We start from the raw sequence: 21656 nt of genomic DNA, 5'->3' as shown, positions 1-21656 counted from the left end.
AGGTGTCCTCCGAAGAACCATGGAGATTGGAGTGTTTTCCGACCCTCATCACACAGGACGAAGGGGCGCTTCTGCATCCCAGCCTCCAGTCGTCTCTGGCTCTCACGGCCTGGATGTTGAGAGCGTAGACTTTGCCTCTTTGGGTCTGTCGGAGGGTGTCTCCCGTGTCTTGCTTGCTTCCAGAAAAGATTCCACTAAGAGGAGTTACTACTTATTATGGAGGAGGTTTGCCGTCTGGTGTGACAGCAAGGCCTTAGATCCTTGCTCCTGTCCTACACAGACCCTGCTTGACTACCTTCTGCACTTGTCTGAGTCTGGTCTCAAAACCAACTGTAAGGGTCCACCTTAGCGCAATCAGTGCATACCATTACCGTGTGGAAGGTAAGCCGATCTCAGGACAGCCTTTAGTTGTTCGCTTCATGAGAGGTTTGTTTTTGTCAAAGCCCCCCGTCAAAGGCTCACTCAAAACAATGAACATTGGTCAATTGGGCCTCGCAACGGCGAGGACATAACGTAGATTAACCTTAAACTATATACAACTAGCTGAGAGTGCAGCCTGGAACAGTACAAAAATGGGCCTAGGAGGGTGGAGTTGGATTCTAAACCCCAAACAGATTCTGCAGCACTGACTGCCCAAACCGGCCCAAACCAACTATTATGTCGAGTATCCTGCTGAAGGCAGTAGTCAGATGTGAATGTGTGGATTGATGACCACGTTGCAGCCTTGCAAATTTCTTCAATGGAGGCTGACTTTAAGTGAGCCACCGAAGCAGCCATGGCTCTAACATTATGAGCCGTGACATGGCTCTCCAAAGTCGGCCCAGCTTGGGCATAAGTAACATAGTAGATGACGGCAGAAAAAGACCTGCACGGTCCATCCAGTCTGCCCAAGAAATGTGACACTTTTTTGTGTATACCTTACCTTGATTTGTACCTGTCTTTTTCAGGGCACAGACCGTACAAGTCTGCCCAGCACTATCCCCGCCTCCCACCATCGGCTCTGGCACAGACCGTGTAAGTCTGTCCAGCACTATCCCCGCCTCCCAACCACCAGCCCCGCCTCCCACTACTGGCTCTGTTATCCAATCTCGGCTAAGCTCCTGAGGATCCATTTCTTCTGAACAGGATTCCTTTATGTTTATTCCACGCATGTTTGAATTCCGTTACCGTTTTCATCTTCACCACCTCCCACGGGAGGGCATTCCAAACATCCACCACTCTCTCCGTGAAAAAATACTTCCTGACATTTTTCTTGAGTCTGCCCCCCTTCAATCTCATTTCATGTCCTTCATTTCCTTCACTTATGCCCAAGCTGGGCCGACTTTGGAGAGCCATGTCACGGCTCATAATGTTAGAGCCATGGCTGCTTCGGTGGCTCACTTAAAGTCAGCCTCCATTGAAGAAATTTGCAAGGCTGCAACGTGGTCATCAATCCACACATTCACATCTGACTACTGCCTTCAGCAGGATACCCGACACAACAGTTGGTTTGGGTCGGTTTGGGCAGTCAGTGCTGCAGAATCTGTTCGGGGTTTAGAATCCAACATGAAGGACATGAAATGAGATTGAAGGGGGCAGACTCAAGAAAAATGTCAGGAAGTATTTTTTCATGGAGAGAATGGTGGATGTTTGGAATGCCCTCCCGTGGGAGGTGGTGAAGATGAAAACGGTAACGGAATTCAAACATGCGTGGGATAAACATAAAGGAATCCTGTTCAGAAGAAATGGATCCTCAGGAGCTTAGCCGAGATTGGATAACAGAGCCAGTAGTAGGAGGCGGGGCTGGTGGTTGGGAGGCGGGGATAGTGCTTGGCAGACTTGTACGGTCTGTGCCCTGAAAAAGACAGGTACAAATCAAGGTAAGGTATACCCAAAAAAGTGTCACGTTTCTTGGGCAGACTGGATGGACCGTGCAGGTCTTTTTCTGCCGTCATCTACTATGTTACTATACAGTGTCATGGGATCTCAATGTCGTTCTCACCCAGCTGATGAAACCTCCTTTTGAGCCACTGAATTCCTGCCATCTGAAGTACTTGACCTGGAAGGTCATTTTCTTGGTGGCAGTTACTTCAGCTCGTAGAATCAGTGAGCTTCAGGCCCTGGTAGCCAAGGCCCCTTACACCAAATTTCATCATAATAGAGTAGTCCTCCGCACTCACCCTAAGTTCTTGCCAAAGGTGGTATCGGAGTTCCATCTGAACCAGTCAATTGTCTTGCCAACCTTCTTTCCCCGTCCTCATTCCTGCCCTGCTGAACGTCAGCTGCACACATTGGACTGCAAAAGAGCATTGGTCTTCTATCTGGAGCGGACACAGCCCAACAGACAGTCCGCCCAAATGTTTGTTTCTTTTGATCCCAACAGGAGGGGAGTGGCTGTGGGGAAACGCACCATATCCAATTGGCTAGCAGATTGCATTTCCTTCACTTACGCCCAGGCTGGGCTGGCTCTTGAGGGTCATGTCACGGCTCAATGTTAGAGCCATGGCAGCGTCAGTGGCCCACTTGAAGTCAGCCACTATTGAAGAGATCTGCAAAGCTGCGACGTGGTCATCTGTCCACACATTCACATCTCATTACTGCCTGCAGCAGGATACCCGACGCGACAGTCGGTTCGGGCAGTCAGTGCTTCAGAATCTGTTTGGGGTTTAGAATCCAACTCCACCCCCCTAGGCCCATGTTTATTCTGTTCCAGGCTACACTCTCAGTTAGTTGGATAAGTTGTTAGGTCAATCTCAGTTATGTCCTCGCCGTTGCGAGGCCCAATTGACCATGTTTGTTGTTTTGAGTGAGCCTGGGGGCTAGGGATACCCCATCAGTGAGAACAAGCAGCCTGCTTGTCCTCGGAGAAAGCGAATGCTACATACCTGTAGAAGGTATTCTCCGAGGACAGCAGGCTGATCTCACAAACCCGCCCGCCTCCCCTTTGGAGTTGTGTCTTCCCTTGTCTTTGTCTTGCTACATACGGGACTGACGAACACGAGCCGGTTCGGGCGGGAAGACGGCCGCGCATGCGCGGTGCGCATCTGCGCGCGAGGACTAGCAAAGGCCTTTGCTAGTGAAGTTTCCGATTGGAGGGGGCTGCCGTGGACGTCACCCATCAGTGAGAACAATCAGCCTGCTGTCCTCGGAGAATACCTTCTACAGGTATGTAGCATTCGCTTTCCTCTCGGATGGAGTCTTTTCGGCTGAGGTGTTCTCTGTATTCTCAGTACTGCAGCTCTCTGGTCTGCTGTTGGAGGTTCAACATCTTCACTGCAGGTATGTCTCTAGACTATACACAGTGTTTATCGTTCCTTCTCAGTTTACGTGGCAGAGGTGCCCGCTAGTTAGACAGGCTATACTATTTTCAGGGGGGCTACTTGTCACTTCTTCAATAGCTTTGAAATTTAGGAAAAAAAAAAAAAAATCAAATTTGTTTAGCCCTAGAGGGCTTTCTTTATCTTCTGGATAGCGAGGTGGTGAGAGTCTGTCGGACAATTTCTTGACAGTAGCCTATCTCTTTCCTCAAAGAACAAGGTAGAATCTACGTTTCACATGGCAAAAGGCGGCCTTATTAGCATGGGTAGGTTTTTCGCCTTACTGTCACTGTCAGTTTTGTTTTTTTTTTTCAAGGGAATGGACTCATACCTTCTGAGCATTGTCAGCTGATAGTTCCTTATTGGGGTGCTTCAGTTCTAGAACCTTTTGCTTTTGCTCTGTCCTCACTGGTTCCTAGGTTAGTGTCTCACTGAACAGTCTTGTAAGCGGCAGGGGTAGATGTCCTCTTGCGGCAGTAGTCTTCTCTAACTCTTTCCTCCAATTTTTCTCTTGGATCGTCTTTTACAGGAGATCGAGACACATGGGGGTCTAGTGTATCTGGCAGCTCCATATTGGTCCTGAGATCCGGGATATGCGGATCTTCAGCGTCTTACTTGGTTTCTTTTCTACATCTTCAGGTTAGCTCGGCCAGGCTGTTCCAGAGTCCCATCTTTCACTCAGGCCAAGCTTGTTTTTATTTTAGTCTGTGGTTTTCCTACGGCCTTCTTGAACTGAGACAGGATTTGCTGCTTCAGTAGTTGTAGCTATGCTGCGGTTGCCTCGTCGGACCGTCTCTCTCTCTCTCTCTTTCTTCTGGTTCCTTCTTTTCTGTCTACCGGAATGTCATCTTTCTCAATCAGTTTTTTCTGTCTGTTCTGGGGTCAATAATTTCAAGTTTAACAGAGATCTTGCCACTTAAGGGAGCTGTTACATGGTATTGCTCAACTGTCACAACTATTGACCATTTTTGGCGCTGGGATGGTCCTTCTGTTCTTCTAGCCGATTGGCGTAAGATATTGGTCGTTTCTACCTCACTATGTCTAGATGCATTAAGGAGATCAGAACTTCTTTTTCTCTCCTCACCGGGAGTACAGTTACAGTAAGGCCCAAAAAGGAAAAAAAAAAATTCATTCCACGACTAAATGATCGGTTGTTCCTTGGCAGAGTGATTTGTTTTGGGGTCCTCAGAGTACTTTTGTACATTGAATGGTCACTATCGCCGGTAGCCGCTCTTGGCAACTCCAGAAGTTCCACCAGGTTTCATAGGGTCCCTCTCGTTAACATTACTGCTTTGGTACTTCCCATCAGTCCAATCCTGGTCCGGTCCGGTGGGACGCTAAGGAAGGAGAAATTAGATCTTACCTGCTAATTTGCTTTCCTTTAGTCCCTCCGGACCGGACCAGGCCCCTCCCAAGTTTCATCATTGGTTTTCTACAGAATATTAAAAAAAAAAAACCAGATGCTAGTATATATAGAGAACTTTAAGTGGGTCATACCACGTCTCTGGTTGGAGTTGCCGGTGGGCTCAGTTGCTGGAATATGTGTCTGTATGTGTGTGTGTATATATATATATATATATATATATATATATAATATAACTCAGAGTTGCTGGTGAGTTCTAATTCTCGGGAGCCATGCCACTTCTCTGGTGGGAGTTGCTGGTAAGCTTTACTACAAGAGGGACATATCACTTCTCTGGTGAGAGTTGCTAGGGGGCTCAGTTGCTGGTATGTATATGTAAAACTTTAGGTGGGCTATACCACTTCTCTGGTGGGAGTTGCTGGTGAGCGATATTGCAGATGAGCCATACCACTTCTCTGGTGAGAGTTGCTGGTGAGCTATAATACAAGTGAGCCATACCACTTCTCTGGTGAGTGTTGCTGGTGAGCTATAATACAAGTGAGCCATACCACTTCTCTGGTGAGGGTAGCTGGTGAGCTATAATACAAGTGAGCCATCCCACTTCTCTGGTGAGAGTTGCTGGTGAGCTCTAGTACTTGGTTTTGCCGAGGAATTTGTGGCTGCTAGGATTCCATACGGCACAGAAGGTCTTTCTTTCTTTCCTGCTTTGTTATTCAAATACTGAGGCTAAGGTCACATGGCCAGGGCTCCTATTGGCTCTCTAGAGTCAGAGTTTTTTCTCAGTCTCCACCTGCTGGTAGGCGAGCACAACCCATCAGTCCAATCCTGGTCCGGTCCGGAGGGACTAAAGGAAAGCAAATTAGCAGGTAAGTTCTAATTTCTCCTTTATGCTGATGACACCCAGCTTTATCTCTCCACACCAGACATCACTGCAGAAACCCAGGCTAAAGTATCGGCCTACTTATCCGACATTGCGGCCTGGATGTCCAACCGCCACTTGAAACTGAACATGGCCAAGACCGAACTTATTGTCTTCCCTCCCAAACCCACTTCTCCTCTCCCTCCACTCTCTATCTCAGTTGATAACACCCTCATCGTCCCCGTCTCATCTGCCCGTAACCTCGGAGTCATCTTCGACTCCTCCCTCTCCTTCTCTGCGCATATCCAGCAGGTAGCCAAAACCTGTCGCTTCTTCCTTTATAACATCAGCAAAATTCGCCCTTTCCTCTCTGAGCACACCACCCGAACTCTCATCCACTCTCTCATTACCTCTTGCCTTGACTACTGCAACCTTCTCCTCACTGGCCTCCCACTTAGCCATCTATCCCCCCTTCAGTCCGTTCAGAACTCTGCTGCACGTCTTATCTTCCGCCTAGACCGGTACACTCATATCACCCCTCTTCCGATCAGGTACCGCATACAGTTTAAGCTTCTCCTATTAACCTACAAATGCACTCGATCTACAGCCCCTCCTTACCTCTCTACCCTCATCTCCCCCTACATTCCTACCCGGAACCTCCGTTCTCAAGACAAATCCCTCCTTTCAGTACCCTTCTCCACCACCGCCAACTCCAGGCTCCGCCCTTTCTGCCTCACCCCATGCCTGGAATAAACTCCCTGAGCCCATATGCCAGGCCCCCTCCCTGCCCATCTTCAAAGCCTTGCTCAAAGCCCACCTTTTCAATGTCGGCACCTAACCACAATACCTGTTTTCAGGAAATGTAGACTGCCCCAACTTGACATTTCGCCCATTAGATTATAAGCTCCTTGGAGCAGGGACTGTCCTTTTTTGTTAATCTGTACAGCGCTGTGTAACCCTAGTAGCGCTCTAGAAATGTTAAGTAGTAGTAGCATGGCTATGGCTCCATGCACCTTTTCTTAGGTTTGGGAGTATTGGATTGGGATTGGAGGAAACGTACTAAGATGGTTTAAAGGCTTCTTAACAGCAAGATCTTAACAAGTGATCTCAAACTCAAAAACATCAACACTATGGAAACCTGAATGTGGAGTACCACAAGGATCACCGCTCTCACCAACCCTTTTTAACTTAATGATGACACCTTTAGCCAAATCGCTATCCAACCAAGGATTTAACCCGTACATCTATGCTGACGATGTCACGATATACATCCTGTTCAAACAAGACATAACCGAAATCACAAATGAAATCACACACAGCCTCCAAATAATGAACGCATGGGCAGACACATTCCAACTAAAGCTAAACGCAGAAAAAACACAGAGGCATATTTTCAAAGCACTTAGCCTTCCAAAGTTCCATAGTTCCATAGGCTAAGTGCTTTGAAAATATGCATCAAAGTCTCATCCTATCCTCACAATACAACACAAACAAACCAATACCATAAACACCCCAGACTACACACTTCCGGCCTCAGACAGCCTGAAAATTCTGGGAGTCACAATTGACCGAAATCTCACACTCGAAGACCATGCGAAAAATACAGCAAAGAAAATGTTCTACTCAATGTGGAAACTTAAAAGAATCAAACCTTTCTTCCCAAGGGAAGTATTCCGCAGCCTAGTACAATCAATGGTGCTAAGTCATCTAGACTACTGCAATTTATGCCGGATGCAAAGAACAAATCATCAAGAAGCTTCAAACTGCTCAAAACACAGCAGCCAGACTCATATTTGGGAAAGCGAAATACGAAAGCGCCAAACCCCTAAGAGAAAAACTACACTGGCTCCCACTAAAAGAACGAATTGCGTTCAAAGTTTGCACCCTGGTCCAGAAAATAGTCTACGGGGAAGCCCCGACCTACATGTCAGACCTTTTAGACTTGCCTATTAGGAACGCAAAAAGATCATCACGCACATTCCTCAATCTCCACTATCCTAACTGTAAAGGGCTAAAATACAAATCCACATACGCGACCAGTTTCTCATGCATCTGCACGCAACTATGGAACGCACTACCGAAGGCCATAAAAAGACCTAACCATCTTCCGAAGGCTACTGAAAACAGATCTTTTCAAGAAGGCATACCTTAAACATCCATCTTAAATACTAAATAATATTATACATGATCTATACAAAACCGAACTTTTATCGCATGACTGCTTAACCTCTTTGCTATTAATGATCAAGAACCTTCTTGCAATACCATAATGTATTCTTCTCTACAACGTATGTATGCATATGATGCTTACGTCAGATGCGGTCACATGACTGCTGTATCCAGGAAGTATCAGCAAGTCTGTCAGTAAGGTGAGCATGACAGTAATTCTACAAAACACAAATACTTTCATTCAGCACTAAGAGAATAAATTAGAGGCTGCTGGCAGTGTCAGCATCAGATGCTGTCACATGACTTCTGTATCCAGGAAGTAGGAACAAGTCTCTGTCAGCAAGGTGATCAAGACAGCAGATGTCAGTTGTAGTCACGTGACCGCTCTATCCAGGAAGTAGCAACAGTGTTTTCTTGGTGAATGGGATTCTTATTCCTAGATTAGTGAAGATTCTATTCTATTCTACAGATTCATAACCCACCAAGGCCTTTAGGGTTTGAGGTACCTTAACATAAAAGAAAGCAACGCAGTTTGGGCTGAATTACAAATCTAAACACATGCATTCAGTCAATCTGTTACAGAAAATATTTTTGAAAAAGATAGCTCTTAATATATTTCCAAAAGTAACATAGTAACATAGTAACATAGTAGATGACGGCAGAAAAAGACCTGCATGGTCCATCTAGTCTGCCCACGATAAACTCATGTGTATACCTTTTCCTTGATATGTACCTGTCTTTTTCAGGGCACAGACCATATAAGTCTGTGCAGCAGTATTTCCCGCCTCCCAACCACCAGTCCCGCCTCCCATCACCGGCTCCGGCACAGACCCCGTATAAGTCTGCCCTCCCCCATCCTAGCCTCTCAACCACCAACCCCTCTTCCCCCCGCCACCCAATTTCAGCTAAGCTTCTGTGGATCCATTCCTTCTGCACAGGATTCCTTTATGCCTGTCCCACGCATGCTTGAATTCCGTTACCGTTTTCATCTCCACCACCTCCCGCGGGAGGGCATTCCAAGCGTTCACCACCCTCTCCGTGAAGAATACTTCCTGACATCTTTCCTGAGTCTGCCCCCCTTCAATCTCATTTCATGTCCTCTCGTACTACCGCCTTCCCCTCTCCGGAAAAGATTCGTTTGCGGATTAATACCTTTCAAATATTTGAACGTCTGTATCATATCACCCCTGTTCCTCCTTTCCTCCAGAGTATACATGTTCAGGTCAGCAAGTCTCTCTTCATACGTCTTGGAACGCAACTCCCATACCATCCTTGTAGCTTTTCTTTGTACCGCTTCCATTTTTTTAACATCCTTCGCAAGGTATGGCCTCCAAAACTGAACACAATACTCCAGGTGGGGCCTCACCAACGTCTTATACAGGGGCATTAAAACCTCCTTTTTTCTGCTGGTCACACCTCTCTCTATACAGCCTAGCAACCTTCTCGCTACGGCCACTGCCTTGTTGCACTGTTTCATAGGCTTTAGGTCCTCAGATACTATCACCCCAAGATCCCTCTCCCCGTCCGTGACTATCAGGCTCTCCCCACCTAACACATACGCCTCCCTTGGATTTCTACTCCCTAAGTGCATCACTTTGCATTTCTTCGCATTGAATTTTAATTGCCAAACGTTAGACCATTGTTCCAAAGATAGTATAAGAAGGCAATATTCTTAATGAAAGAGGTAGACCGTTCTAGATACTTGCCTGGAACGAAAAGGAACTCTCCCGTAATCCTTTTTTTTTTTTTTTTTTTTAAGTGAATATTCTTAACTGAAGGACAGCTTATAGTCAGAGTGGTCGCAAACTGGGAAGGATAGGCTTCAGTAGTCTTAGCTTTGATAATAGAATACTGAGGAGCTAAAGGCAGAGTGGCCACTAATAAGGATAGTGAAGTCTGCTCTGAGCTGCTTTTCTCTGGCTCCATCTTCTGGCAAGGGGACTTAATAGGGTAAGAAACAAGACCTGATTGACACTCTTGAAAACTACACATGCCGCTTTAAATTCAAACTTGGTCTGCATTGGCAACCAATATAGTTGAATTCATTCTGTCATACCTCTGCATTCTAAATATTAATTTAGCTATTGTGTTCTTTAATAGTTGGAGTTTCCAAAACAGTTTGGAGGGAACATTCAAATAAAGGGAATTACAGTAGTTGATCTGCGAAAGAATAATAGTCTGAACTAATAATCTGAAATGAGCTGCCTAAAAAAAACATATAGACCTAAGCAGTCTCAATCTTAAAAAAAAAAATTTTCCCAACTAAATTATTCACTTGGGACTCAAAAAAACAATTGAGAATCAAGTAATATACTCAAAACGTTAGTCGATTTTTCTGTTGTAATAGGCTCCCCTGAACTTTAATATTTGAGAGTGCATCATTAATGTATAACTAAACCAAAGTATTTTAGTTTTTCATTTACGTTTCAGAAGATGACCTCATGCCCAACAGTCTTACCAATTCAATAGCTTATTTTACATTATACATAGCTGTGAAGAAACAATGTGTTTTAAGCCTGTAAAATGTATTGGATATTTTCCTGCCTTAATTATGTCTTAAAGTGCATTTCTCTAGTTTGACCAGCAGGTGGTGCAGGTTATGTTTTAAGCTGTTACAAAGAATGCAAAAATTATAGGGACAGGCTTATGAACCTCAACATGTATACACTGGGAGAGAGGAGACATGATAGAGACGTTTAAATATCTCAAGGGCATTTATATACAGGAAGAGAGCCTTTTTCAAATGAAGGAGAGCTCTGGAATGAAGGGGCATATGACAAAGTTAAGAGGGAATAGGCTTAGGAGTAATCTAAGGAAGTACTATTTCACAGAAAGGGTGGTGGAGACGTGGAATGGCCTCCCGGTGGAGGTGGTGGAGTCTAGGACAGTTCCAGAATTTAAGAAGGCATGGGATAAGCATGTGGGATCGCTTAAGAACAGGAAGAATTAGGGGTTACAGAGGATGGGCAGACTGGATGGGGCATATGGCCTTTATCTGCCGTCATGTTTCTATGTTTCTAACTGACCTTTCCCTTCTTTAGTTAACACAGATAATGGAAATGCCTGTAGTAATGTAACCAGCTTTTTTTTTTTTTTTAATATTGACTGGGCTCTGATTGGTGCACGAGCTTTTTTCATTTGTATTGTACTGGCTTTTGCCCCCGTTTCAGCGCAGTAGATGAGACAGAGTAAGCTCTTTGCTGAAGCCCTGTAAAATAGTTATAGGTGATAACTGGTGAGCAGCTATATATCCTGATCTCCCCAGGTACTTTCTAGGAAGTAAACAAATGTTTAGTTAGTGTTATAATTGATCCAAATTTCAATTCATTTTATTTATTATTTATTTAGAAGATTTATTTACTGCTTTTTTGAAGGAATTCACTCAAGGCAGTGTACAGTAAGAATAGATCAAACATGAGCAATAGGCAGTTACAGCAGTAAAAATATTAAAATACAAAGTATGGTGTATACTACTTACAGGGTCAACACAATACGTAATAGAGAATTTTAATTGATAGTGAAGGGTAAAGCAATGATGGAACATATAAATAGCTAAGAGAGTAAGAAGAGTTAGAAAGTAAGGTGACTAAAGAAAGTTGCACATGAGGTCAGAGAGATGTAGAGAATGACACGGGGATGGGGATCCGCAGTAACCGCGGGGATGCAGTGGGGGACAGATACCACAGGGTGGGGATGGGGACAGGGACAAAATTTGTCTCTGTGTCACTTTCTACTTTGAAGCCCGTTAATGAACTGGTCTGTTATTTATGTTTGCATTCGACAATATTTTTTTATTTTTTGGAAAAACAAGCAAACATGCTAGCCACAACTAGCAAACTTTGCATGGGGGATCCTGTACATCCTGCTACCAGCACATCTTCTAAGAAGACATCTTCTATTGCAGGAGGGACTGTGGAAGACAGGAGAGCTAGACTGAATTGTTGATGACTTCTTATTCGTCCACAGATTTTAAAAAATCTCCCCTCTAGGGCATACAGAACGGGTTGTATTTGTGGACAATTTAACAGGGTGGATTAGGATTCCTTGGGTAGTAGAAGTCAGCTATTGTTGGGATTGGAAGGGTAGAGGGTGGTGGTGGTTGGAGGGTTATTATAGCTGCTAGTTGTTATTGTTTTCTGTTTGTAATTTATACACAACAGATGAACAGCATATTTTTCCTTTTATACTTTAATAAAAAGATTTAAGTATAAATCATAAGTATTTGAGGCTTCTGCAGATGAGAACAGAGCCCACAGAGATGGCGGCGGAGACGGCCTGCAGGGATGGAGACAGGGCCTGTGGGGACGGAGAGAGAACCCATGGAGGTGGGACAGGGACAAATTTTGTCCCCGTGTCATTCTCCAGAGAGATGGTTAAATATCTCAGCAAGGGTTACCTGTTATTGTTTGCTGATTGCATTTTTTCTGTCCACTATGCAATATTTTTCTGAGAATAAACAGAATTGTTTGCTCTGCTTGTCTGAACTGATAAAGAATCCTGGTTGTTTGTGTGTTGGGTCTGGGAGTGCTTTCTGGGAACTGTGGGGCCACTGGAAGTGTGGCCTCCAGTAACCTAGAAATCACTGGGGATAATTTGAGAGCGGGAGACTTGCCCAGATGCTGTTGTGACCCAGTCAGTCGGAGGAGGGTGCTAGTGTAGAGCACAAGTGGCAGGTGCAGGCAGACCTGAGCTGTGCTGGGGATAGACCCTCTTAAGTGGCTGTGGGGTTACCCCAGGTGGGTGGCTAGGCGCTTCTTGACAATAGCATTGAAGAGAACCTCAAGAACAGGAATAACATAAATTATCATCTGCACCTCTTCCCAACGAAACAGTAAACCAAGAAAAAACTGAACCAGACCAACCTAACACTCATTTTCTGTAAAGAAGATGTTCAACTATATCAAACCACAGCTGAAATGTCAAATTGTAAAAGCAATATCAAGTGACCTTTACTCATAAATTATCTGATCTTGCTTACTAGTGTGATAAGTAATGATTCAGTACTAAACCTGAAACAAAACTGTGTGTTGTAAACATCCAAACAGATTGAAAAAAGTCTTGTCTATCAATTTGGCAAGCCAATGAATGCTTGCCATAGAACAGAAATTGGCAGTATTTGGCAAGTCTGCCCTTTCACATTTGAGAATTGGTAGAGCACAATTAACAAAATCCTGTTGCAGTTTGTCAAGACCTATAGCAGTTTGGGAAGACGTCGAAACTTGATTTCATCACGTTTCTACCTTTCTTTCCCTTCTGTTGGGCTGATATAAATGTATCAAAATAATAAAATGGATATATATCGTCACTTTGTATGCATGGACTATCGCATATATGAAATAACCATCTACACATGTATATATTCCAGTTCTATTATTTGATTCTTTTAAATACACATTTGGTTATGGTGTGCATGGAATCATTTAGTCTAACATTTTTGGATACACAATAACTATATATGCAATAATTACACGTAAGATGATTTCTCAACATAAGGACTTTCTAACAAAAAATATATCTGCAATTGGGATATGCTTTAATATACTTTCTGTGCTTTAAATATGTCATTTGTATAATGATTTTATATATATGTTATGTTTTTTATTTTTCATCAGAGCCCTGATGCAGGCGCAGTTGAGCGCCGAAACACAGCCCATGTCTGGTCTTTTTCAATATAAGTTCCAGTTCTTGATGCCCTTTTATGCTTTCTTTGCTGGCTGTCTAAACCACTGCAGTTACTGCACATTTATATTTCTTAATAGCAACTCTCCATTTTAACTGACTGCACCAGGTTTGGCTTTGGGAGTGAATTGGAAATCCAAAACATAAGAACAGGCTTCAGTAGTCTTTTATAATAGAATATTGGGGAGTGAAATCGGCTCTGAGCTGTTTTTCTCTGGCTCCATCTGCTGGAAGGGGGACATAACCCATTCATCTGGATTGGTCTGGCAGGACTCGATTTACAGGTGGGACCAAATTTCCCCTTGGTCTCACTGCCAAGTCTGTTAGGGTTCAATGCCAATTTGTTTTTATGTTGATCCTTTTATGTGATCTAGAGGTAAAGTACTATGTAACTTTGTGGCAATTTCTGAATCAAAGCCCTCTATTTCTAGAGAGGATTGGTCTGAATCCTTGTGCTCATCATGTGAATCATACTTTGGATATCTGTAACTGGATTGTATGAAGGGTGTAGAAATGAACTCATGATATAGACCTGTTTTTTAATCCTTTTCTGCTTTTTATTTTAGCCCCAGTTTCTCCAGAAAATGTTTATTCCTCGGCACATCCTGAGGCCACTTATGAGGAAGACTGGGAGGTGTTTGACCCGTAAGTAATAACCCATTCTTTCAAGTGGGTATCTTGATTCTTCAAGGATAAGCAGGCTATTGTATTCTCACAGCCGGGTGGTGTCATCTGATAGAGCCTGGTGCAGACGCTGACTAACGATTTTAGCTTAGAATTTTCTAGCAGCATCTCACCGTGCATGCACAGGTTCCTCAGTCTTTGTTTTTCTGTGGAGCAGGGAGGACATATCATTGCAGTCACCTCTTAATGCATATTTTCTCTCTCATTCGCATTGCCTTCCTGTGCGGGTATGTTTGCAAAATTTTACATTTGTTCTTTAGTTTATTTTGTTTCCCTTTATTTTTACTAGATTTTTTCAGCTCTTAAGGTTTCCTTTCGTTTTTGTGAGTTGCTAGGCCCGTTTAAGTCAGAGAGCATCAACCTCAGTTTGAACACCGCCCCTTTTTTCTGCTCACAATTGAGGAGTTTTAATTTTGCCACATTCATTTCTCGATGTCCCCCCCGGTGACTTCAAAAGGTGTGCCCAATGTAATTGGTTACTTTCCATGGTGGACCTGGATTCGTGGTGCCTTAGGTCTAACCAGTAGCCTTAACTCTTGTTCTCTCTGTTTGAAAATGCAGTTGAGGAGACGAAGGGCTCGGCAGGTCCAACAGGAGAGACTTTTTGGGCACTGGAAGCATCAACCTCGATGGCTGCCAAGAATTCAACGTCCACTGGGAGTGCACTGGCATTGAGAGTCTCCACCTCTCTCGACCTCAGATGCTGAAAGTAGGCTTCAGGACCGGTCTGCATCAAACCCGATACCAAGGACACGGGTCGAACGTTGTCTTCCTCGGCACCGAAGGACCACAATGCTGAGCATCAGGGGAAGCCCAGGAAGCATAAGCATCAGTCCTCATTGATACATGGTACCGAGATCACCAGGGCATCTTATCCAGAAGGCTCCCAGATTCAAGAGGGCTCAACTGCCACACCACTCTGGTGGTCAAATCCGCCCTCAAACAAACTGGGAACTCCAGGACTCCTGCCTCATCTCCCCCAGGTAGAGAGGCTCATTTGGGAGAAAAGATTTTAAGGCCTCAATGCTCATTGCTCACATCCAGTTCTACCAGCTTTACACGAACCTTTACTTGCAATCTTTGGTTCACAGTAGACTAAGTCTTGGGATGCTCTCCCCACAGGAGCAGGCCTCAGAGTTTCAGCAGTAGCCAGTAAGCAGTTGGCGTATAGTAAGTATCTGGTCAGGGCTGCATGCAACTGTTTTTTGGCATAGCATCCAGACTCTCCGCCATGGGTGTAGAGATGCACAGACTCTCATGGCTGTGTGCCTCTGACCTAGAACCAGTTGTTCGGGAGAGATTGGCAGATGTTCCTTGCCAAGGTGACAATCTATTTGGAGATAAGGTAGAAGAGGTTGCAGACCTCAAAGAAACATATTGATACCATCCAAACCCTGTCTTGGCAACCTCCAGCTACAGCCTTCTCTTCTAGGAGATTTTCAAGAGGGCCTAGGCTACTCTCAAAAGCATAGATTTCTGCTGCCGTCTCGCTTTGCGCAGAACCCCCAGGTCCAGCGTTCTCGGCCTCACTAATCCCACCCTCAAAAGCCCCAGTTGAAGCAAGGGACTAGCTTTTGACTGGCTCCAAGAGAGCATAGTCGCACTCAAAGTAACTGTCTCGGATGGCTTACTGGTAAGGGGGAGGCTAAATTTTTACCAAAATAGGTGGCCCATTGTAACCTCCAACCAGAGTGTTTTTCAAATAGTCCATCATAGTAACATAGTAGATGACGGCAGAAAAAGACCTGCATGGTCCATCCAGTCTGCCCAACAAGATAAACTCATATGTGTATACCTTACCTTGATTTGTACCTGCCTTTTTCAGGACACAGACCGTACAAGTCTGCCTAGCAGTATTTCCCACCTCCCAACCACCAGTCCCGCCTCCCATCACCGGCTCTGGCACGGACCGTATAAGTCTGCCCTCCACGATCCTCGCCTCCCAACCACCAACCTCTCTTCCCCCACCTGCTTCGCCATCTCAGTTACACTTTGCATTGGTATCAAAGACCACCAGGTTGCTCACCGAGAGCATCGTACATCAGCTTTCGGCACAATCAGCTACTTGTAGAGGAAATCTTTCCTTTTACAGGCTAATGTGGTTGAACCTGTGCCGCCAGGGGAAAAGGGAAGGGATTCTATTCCAGGTACTTCTTTGTGCCTAAGAAAACAGGGGGATTTTTGTTCCATCCTAGACCTAAGGGCCCTGAAAAAATTCCTCGTCAAAGAAAAGTTTAGGATGATTTCCCAGGGCACCCTTCTCCCCATGATTCAGGAAAGCAATTGGCTATGCTCTCTGGACTTAAAGGATGCCTATACCCACATTTCAATACCTCCCATTCACAGGAGGTATCTCAGATTTCAGATAAACACCTCTACCAGTACCACATTCTGTCATTTGGCCTTGCATCAGCTCCCAGGGTATTCACCAAGTGTCTAGCGTTAGTTGCAGAGTATTTGCGCAGATTGAGAGTATATCTGGACTGGCTGGTCAAGAACACAACCAAAGCAAGATGCGGCATCAGAGTTAATGCACCTAACTGTTCGGGTGTTAGAGCTACCAAGGTTCGTCAAAAACTACCCCAAGTCCCACTTTCTCCCTGTCTAGCGTTTGCAGTACATAGGAGCCCTGCTCGATAACATTGCAAGCTTGGGCTTTTCTTCCACAAGGAAGAGCAGAGACCTTATTCACACTCACTGCGCAAGTCTGAAGTAGCAAACCGGTCACAGCTTGGCAGAAGTTGAGATTGATGGGCCACATCGCGTCAACAGTGTATATCACTCCCTTGGCACATCTCCATTTGACAAGAGGCCCAGTGGACCCTAGCTTCACAGGTGCTTGGGAATCCTACCGATGGAATCCAGAATCCTCCAGAGTTGATTCATGCCCCTCTCTGGTGGACAATTAGATCCAATTTGACTGTGGGACTACCATTCCAAATTCCTCCTCCTCAGAAAATGCTAACAACGGGTGCATTCACCCTGGGATGGGGAACTCATGTGGATGAGCTTTACACCCAGGGAACTTGGTGTGCTCAGGAATCAGATCTCTATATCAACGTCGTAGAGCTGATGGCCATTTGGAATTCTCTAAACACTTTCAGAGATTGACTACAGAACCAAATTATTATCATTCAAGGACAACCAGGTATCAATGTTCTATATTTTTTTTTTGTTACATTTGTACCCCGCGCTTTCCCGCTCATGGCAGACTCAATGCAGCTTACATATTGTATACAGGTACTTATTTGTACCTGGGGCAATGGAGGGTTAAGTGACTTGCCCAGAGTCACAAGGAGCTGCCTGTGCCTGCAGTGGGAATTGAACCCAGTTCCCCAGGACCAAAGTCCACCACACTAACCAGTAGGCCACTCCTCCATTATTTAAACAAGCAGAGTGGTACGGAATCCTACCCCTTGTGGCAGTGGGCCCTCTTTCACAGAATGGTACGCCAAGCCACATACCTACCAGGAAAGAAGTGCATGGCGGACAGAGTGAGCAGGGTTTTGCAACCGCATGAGTGGTCTCTACACCTGCCCTAACTACCTAATAAAATCCACCCCCCACCGCTTCATAACAGACCTCACATCCCATTTAAATTTCATGCTTCAACAAGGTATTTTCCCAAAAGAAAAAGGCAACATTCTACTCACCCCAATATCAAGACACCAAGAAAAAATCAAATGACATTACCAACTTCCGACCAGTAACATCTATCCCACTGGTAGTCAAACTAATGGAAGGTTTGTTAACCAAACAATTATACAATTACATAAACAAATTCACAATACTACATGAATCTCAAGCAGGTTTCTGCCCCCTACACAGCACCAACACAGTTCTACTTACCCTCCTAACCAAATTCAAGCAGGAAATAGCAATAGGTAAAAGTATACTTCTCCAATTCGACACGTCCAGTGCGTTCGACATGGTCAACCACAAGATATTACTAAGACTCCTAGACTACTTTCAAAAAAAATAAAACACAGAAAAAAACACACTGTCTCATCATCTCCTCCCAACACAACACATACAAACCCAAAAACCTAAGCATCCCAGGTCACACCCTCCCCATCTCAGACAACCCAAAAATTCTCGGAGTAACAATCGACCTCACTCTAGAGAACCAAGCGAAATCTACCATAAAGAAAATGTTTCACTCAATGTGGAAACTCAAACGCATGAAACCATTTTTCCCAAGGGCTATATTTCGCAACCTGATATAATCAATGGTACTAAGCCACGCAGATTACTGCAATGGAATTTATGCGGGATGCAAAGAACAAATTATAAAGAAACTTCAGACCGCCCAGAACACAGCAGTCAGGTTTATATTTGGAAAAACATGTTATGATAACACCAAACCCCTCCGAGAAAAAACTGCACTGGCTCCCAATCAAAGAACGCATTGCTTTTAATCACCATGGTTCATAAAATTATATACGGCGAAGCCCCGGGATACATGACAGACCTCATAGACCTACCAACCAGAAACGCAACAAGATCAGCACAAGCTTAACTAAATCTCCACTACCCAAGTACTAAAGGATTCAAATACAAATCAACTTATGCATCCAGCTTTTCTTACTTAAGCGCACAACTATGGAACGCTCTGCCAAAGATAATAAAAACAACGAACGACCACCTAAGTTTCCGGACAGACCTAAAAACAAACCTGTTCAAAAAGGCATACCCCACCGACCCAACATAAAAACCTAAGTTCCTGCGACACTGCAAAACCAGTGGACATACCTTAACCCTCATCCCCCCCCCCCCTCCCTAACTTCCCCAATGTATCTACCAAACACGAACCTTCTTTTACCACAATAACACCTGTATTTGTTCATACCGCAACTGGTGAACACCGTTGCAGTACCATGGAAGCCCCATTGAGCCTACAAATAGGTGGGAAAATGTAGGATACAAATGAAACAAATAAATACACATGGGTGTAGCTCTCAAGATCTTCCAAGAGTGGGGCACCCCCTTGGTGGATCTTTTTGCCACTCATCTCAACAACAAAAATCCCCCAGTTTTGTTCCATGCTCAGGTTACACGGCAGACTAACATCAGATGCCATTCTCCTACATGAGGGAGAGGGACTTCTGTATCATCTCCTCCAGTACCTCTCATAGAGAATACTTTGCTGACACTGAAGCAAGACCATGGAACTATGATCCTAATTGCACCTTACTGGCTGAGGCAAATCTGGTCTCCTCCTTTTCTGGAGTTGTCTGCCAAAGATCTGTGGAGATTGGAATATTTTCCAAACCTCATGCAGAACGAGGGATCTCTTCTGCATCTGTCTCCAATTCCTGGACCTCATGACTTGGACATTGAGAGCAAAGAATTTGAATCCTTAGGTTTACTGGAGGGAGTCTCCCGCATATTGCTGGCTTCCATGAAAGACTCCACTAAGAGGTGTTACTCGTAAGTGTAGGATGTTTGCTATCTGATGTGAAGGCAAGGTCTTAGATCCCCTCACTTACCCTACACAGAAACTGCTTTGAATACCTTCTGCGTCTTTCTGAATCTGGTTTGAAAACCAACTCTGTAAGGGTTTGTCTAAGTGCAATTAGTGCTTATGTGGGAGGTAAGTCCATTTCTGTATAGTCTCTAGTTCATGCGAGGTTTGTTATAAACAAAGCTCCCTATCAAGCCTACAACAGGATTTCAGTGTTGGTCCTCGCCCAGCTGCTGAAAGGTCCTTTTGAGCTGCTTAATTTCTGTCATCTGAAGTACTTGACCTGAAAAGTTGTGTTTTTGGTGGCGGTCACTTCATCTCACAGTCAGCTTCAGGCCCTAGTAGCTGATCCACCTTAAACTAAGTTTCACCACAATAGAGTAGTTCTCATCACACATCCTATGTTCCTTCCTAAGATAGTGTCTGTGTTCCATCTTAATCAGTCAATCATCCTGTTTTTCCCCAAACCACATGCCCATCCTGGTGAGAACGTAGTGCATTCCTTGGATTGCAAGCGAGCCTTAACCTTAGCCTTCTATCTGGAGTGGTCTAAAGCCAATACAGTCCACCCAGCTTTTTGTTTCTTTTGCCCCAAATCAGATGGGGGTAGCCATTTGCAAACGCAGTTTCTAATTGGCTAGCTCCTTTGTTTATGCCCAGGATTGGGCTGACTCTGGAAGGTCATGTTAAGGCTCATAACATCAGAGCCATGGCTACATCAGTAGCCCACTTAAGGTCAGCCTCCATAGAGGAGATTTGCAAAGCTACAATGTCATCTGCCCACACATTCACATCCCACTACTGCCTTGAGCAGGATATTAGATGTGACAGCTGGTTTGGGCAGGCAGTCCTGAAGAATTTGTTTGGTGTCTAGAATCCAACTCAACCCCCCTAGGTCCAGTTTTCTTTTGTTCTAGGCTACACTTTTACAACTAGTATGTAATAGTTTCAGGTTAATTGACTTACAGGCTTCAGTGTTTCGAGTTCCTGTTATCCTAGTATTGTTGTTTTCAGTGAGCCTGGTAGCTAGGGATTTACAACAGCCTGCTTGTCCTTAGGGAAAGCAAAGTTACTCGCCTGTAGCAGGTGTTCTTCGAGGACAGCAGGCCAAGTATTCTCGTATACCCTCCCACCTCCCCTTGGAGTTGTGTTCTTTAGCTTTTTTTTTTCTTTTTTTTAAATGACTGAAGAATCGCACTCGCTTGTCGGGCGGGAAGGCACCAGCGCATGCATGGTTGGACGCTGCTAGAAAGTTCTAAGTTAAAATCGCTAGTCAGTGTTCGCACCGGGCTCCGTCGGATGTCATCACCCAACTGTGAGAATACTTGGCCTGCTGTCCTTGGAGAGCACCTGCTACAGGTGAGTAACTTTGCTATCTCTGCATTATTCACATTGTCATAGAATTGTGAACTTTACACACAACAATGAAAATATCTTTTACCCTGTTGTGTTACTGTGATGTTGCACAAACATTTTTATAATTTGAAAACTTTGTATTGCTTTATTATTCAAATTAATAGCCATGAAGCCACTCTTCTATTTCAGTAGTGACAAAGTAGCATGACAGAAATAAAATATGAATAACTTATCTGAACAATAGAATCTTCTCTTAATCTTCATGGTTAATATAGGCTGTCATCTTATGTCATTGAACACAGTAATTCTGAAGTATATAGAAGGTTTGTCAAATTGAGTCTTAAAGTTCTGAAATTAATACAGCCCTGATTGCAGAGTTTGAAGCTCAAAACATATCATCATGTTGGCTAATAATTACTAGATTCTGCTGCTCCAATAAGTTGTTTATATAACTCTTTTTGGAGTATGTATTTCACTAATATTTGCACACACACACACACACCCCCACATCTTTGTGTTTGAGTTTAATATTTTGCTTTAAATTGGACCAATGATTGTCTTTGGGACATATAATTAGAGAATAGTGATTTCTCCTCCATTGCTTGACGTCTTATTGTAGATACCTGAAGGAAAAGTCTATTGACCGTTGCTAAATTTTGGGTTTTTGCCAGGTTCTTGGGGCCTGGATTGGCTGCTGTCGGAGACAGAGTGCTGGGCTTGATGGACCTTGGGTCTTTTCCCAGTGTGGCGGTGCTTATGTGCTAATTTTTAAGCTCCTCTTTGTAA

At 44.3% G+C, this 21656-nt stretch overlaps 1 protein-coding gene across 1 annotated transcript in view; it reads left to right on the top strand.

Moving 5' to 3' along the window:
• The window catches only part of CTDSPL2 (CTD small phosphatase like 2), a gene marked incomplete in the record, with an annotated part of 403243 nt that overhangs the window by 107573 nt on the left and 274014 nt on the right, over positions 1–21656 (top strand). The window contains 1 exon segment of the mRNA XM_030189827.1: positions 13933–14011. Within this exon segment, the coding sequence (XP_030045687.1) occupies positions 13933–14011 (79 nt within the window).

The sequence above is a fragment of the Microcaecilia unicolor genome, chromosome 1, assembly GCF_901765095.1.
Source record: "Microcaecilia unicolor chromosome 1, aMicUni1.1, whole genome shotgun sequence".
In the NCBI taxonomy this organism is placed as follows: domain Eukaryota; kingdom Metazoa; phylum Chordata; class Amphibia; order Gymnophiona; family Siphonopidae; genus Microcaecilia; species Microcaecilia unicolor.
The sequence above is the reverse complement of the archived record's forward strand: the minus strand, read 5'-3'. Positions and strand labels throughout refer to the sequence as shown.